This window comes from Nymphaea colorata, chromosome 11 (genome assembly GCF_008831285.2).
Source record: "Nymphaea colorata isolate Beijing-Zhang1983 chromosome 11, ASM883128v2, whole genome shotgun sequence".
Lineage (NCBI taxonomy): Eukaryota > Viridiplantae > Streptophyta > Magnoliopsida > Nymphaeales > Nymphaeaceae > Nymphaea > Nymphaea colorata.
The window spans coordinates 369,439-372,182 of record NC_045148.1 but is presented as its reverse complement, the minus strand read 5'-3'; the positions used below and the strand labels follow the sequence as shown (position 1 = coordinate 372,182).

Genomic DNA, 2,744 nt, shown 5'->3' with positions numbered 1-2,744 from the left:
TTACAATAAGGCAGTAGGTTTTATTTAGGATAAAAAAATATTCATAATCAATTCATAAGGCTTTTATTCTTCTGATAATAAGTGTCACCTGTGATCTGAAGCGGAGGTGTGCCCTCTACGTCGTTCACAAAAAACTGGCCTAGCAGTTTCCTCACAATATTATATGTCATTGAAATAGTAATCTTTTCTATCTTAATAGAGTGAGTCAAACCACATGCTTAAGCTTGACGTATACTTTTTAATATGGTAAATGACCCTCAAGATCCCATGCATAAGGCAGAGTTCTTACCTTATTATAGCTAATCCAGGTATTATGACTTCTCATTTATAATATCATTACGACGCCTCTTGAATCTTGCATCTTGCTGTTGTTAGTAAGGCAAAGCCTGGTGCACGTACATTCTTTTTAATGTGAGAGTGTTCACAGCACGTTTTTCATATATGAGCACGACAGTGTCGAGAGGGATGTGCCCACATTGGTAGATGGTTAATTTTCTCTTAATATAGCAAAAACTAATAATAAATTGCACATGCATCTAAGAAAACACTAAAGCGCACCAATTAAGCTTCATATATATATATATATATATATAGACGCACACACCCCATTAGGCAAAGAAAAGTTCTTCCATTTCAGAAGTTGGCGTCCACACCGTGCCATTTATTCACCAAAATAAGAAACAAAGGTTTGGGGATAAGCTCATTTCTTACAGATTACACGCCCAGTGAAGCTGCTTTTGCACTGGATGTCTTCATGATCAACAGCACCCTCCATGACGGCGCGTTCTGAGCCTTTGAACCGTGCGACCGCGCAATCGGCAGCGAAGAGTCCCGAAGACAAGAACTCCCGATCTCCGCCCAGCACCGGCATCTTCATACCCACCACGGCCCTGCTCCTATAGTTGTCCGCATAGGTCTGCCCCAGCACCCCATGGACGCTGCCGCTCAACGAGTAGAACTTGAACCCGAGGTCCAGATGGGCAAAGCAATCATCAGCAGTAATGCCGTAGTTGTGGATCCTGGATTCCTCCTTGCTGATGGGAACCACCTTGGCCGTGATCTTGAACTTGTTGACAGCTTCCACTACGATCTCATTAGCTCTGCTTGAGCGAGTGATGATAAGGACAGAAGCCGGAGGTGCCCACTGGGCCTCCTCTTTGGTGGGGAGGAACACGGGCTCGCCATCGAAAGCAATGGCCAGTTGATCAATAGAATCATCCCATTGTGCAACCTGTATGTACTATGTCTTTAATTTACCAGTGAAATTAGGTGATTTGCAATCATAAAGCACTTTCTATCAATGTGTCAACTAATTAATTAACTAGAATCCCTGAGTTGCCAATTAGACTTGTTAATAGAAATCATCTTGAATTTCTGTGTCTCGACAGTGTATTAAATTGCTGCATAGTTCTGTTCTGTCCTTCAGAACAGTTACCTTCTTGGCACCAATGAAGAGCTTGTGGTCGTCAAAGAGGACGCCGATGGATTGAACCCACGTGAAGTCACGCTTCATGCCATCCCCTCTCTTGCCGATGAAGTGGCCATTGATGTGCAGATTGGTTTCGGAGACCAAGCAGAAATCTCTGTCCTTCTGGCCGTGGAAGTAGAAGGTGATGCCATCCCCACCAATGAAGCGGGGGTCGTCGCATACTGCACCTGGCTTGTCACAGTCTGAGAAACCATCAAATATTTTCATAAGTTCGTCATCTGAAAATTGACCTTGGACTATAATTATGGGGAGAAACACCAATTATGGCCAGATCTTGTTAGATTCGAAAATAAGTTTTGATATTGTTGTTCCAAATTATACTAGTACTACCGGATCTCTTGTACAGAAATGGTGGTAATATTGGATCTCAGTTCGGACTCATGCGCTAGAAATTTTGATCTGAATACTGTATCCAATTTAGCAAAAAAGTCTGAACTTGATCCAAATTATACAATTGGGATCTAGCAATGAATTTGATTCAGATGGGATATCCAAATACTAAACTGAGCCTCCTTGCAGTTTTCCTTTTCCATTCGGAACGAATTCAAAGGCAAATTCAGGCCTCAATTCTTTTGGGGCAAATTTTGCTAAAGCGCTTGCTCTGTGACCTACCTAAGTCTTAATCACAGGTTGCATTCTAGTGCTTGACAATGCCAAACATGCCAGACCAAGATAGCAAAAGTCGTATTTACCTCGTGAAGACTCATGCTCGTGAATCGCCAACTACAAAAATTCAATAGTACTCGAAGTTTAAAAAACTGAAAACTTGTGGGACTTTAACCCGCTCAAGACCTAACACTTACAGCAGACAGGCTTGCAGGTCCTGCAATCGATTTTGCAGGTTTCAGGGCAGGCTGCAGGACAGTTATGAACTATTCCGTGGCATCCCTTGAACTCTCTCCGCCTGCAGGCGACCCTCTTGCAGCCAGACACGCTTTTAGCAGCCATTGATATGAAGATGAAGATGAGGAGGAGGAGAATGGAGATGCTACGCATGTTTCTTGAGCAAGGAGCTGCCATACTGTCGTAATTGTCTGTTGGAGGAAGCGGCTTTCAAAGTTTTTGTTTGTGTGATTTGTAGGCTCTTCGGCTCATGCTTTTATAGAGGTTGAGGTGCATGCGAAGATATGCTCTATGGACATCAAAAGGTCAATTATTCATTTACAAAATGAGAAGTCTACTGGAGTGTGGCTTGCACGAACACAAACAACCATGCAACTCCTTTCTGCTGGTTTTCTAGATTAAAGACGGCGTA

General features: G+C 42.9%; 1 protein-coding gene across 1 annotated transcript; it reads right to left on the bottom strand.

The window, feature by feature from the left end:
- Positions 1 to 700: 700 nt before the first annotated feature.
- Positions 701 to 2,509, bottom strand: LOC116264265 (uncharacterized). Its single transcript, XM_031644402.1, has 3 exons — positions 2,293 to 2,509; positions 1,436 to 1,671; positions 701 to 1,231 (listed from the first exon to the last, which is right to left on the bottom strand). Exons 1-3 carry the CDS (start codon positions 2,507 to 2,509, stop codon positions 701 to 703), a joined length of 984 nt encoding a protein of 327 aa, XP_031500262.1.
- Between the last annotated feature and the right edge of the window lie 235 nt (positions 2,510 to 2,744).

Bases quoted from the DNA above. Each gene is read 5' to 3' on its own strand.
- LOC116264265 (XM_031644402.1), bottom strand. From the start codon at position 2,509: ATGGCAGCTCCTTGCTCAAGAAACATGCGTAGCATCTCCATTCTCCTC. The intron at 1,672-2,292 runs GTAAGTGTTAGG...ATGGTTTCTCAG, and splicing joins GACCTGCAAGCCTGTCTGCT to ACTGTGACAAGCCAGGTGCA. The intron at 1,232-1,435 runs GTAACTGTTCTG...TAGTACATACAG, and splicing joins TCTTCATTGGTGCCAAGAAG to GTTGCACAATGGGATGATTC.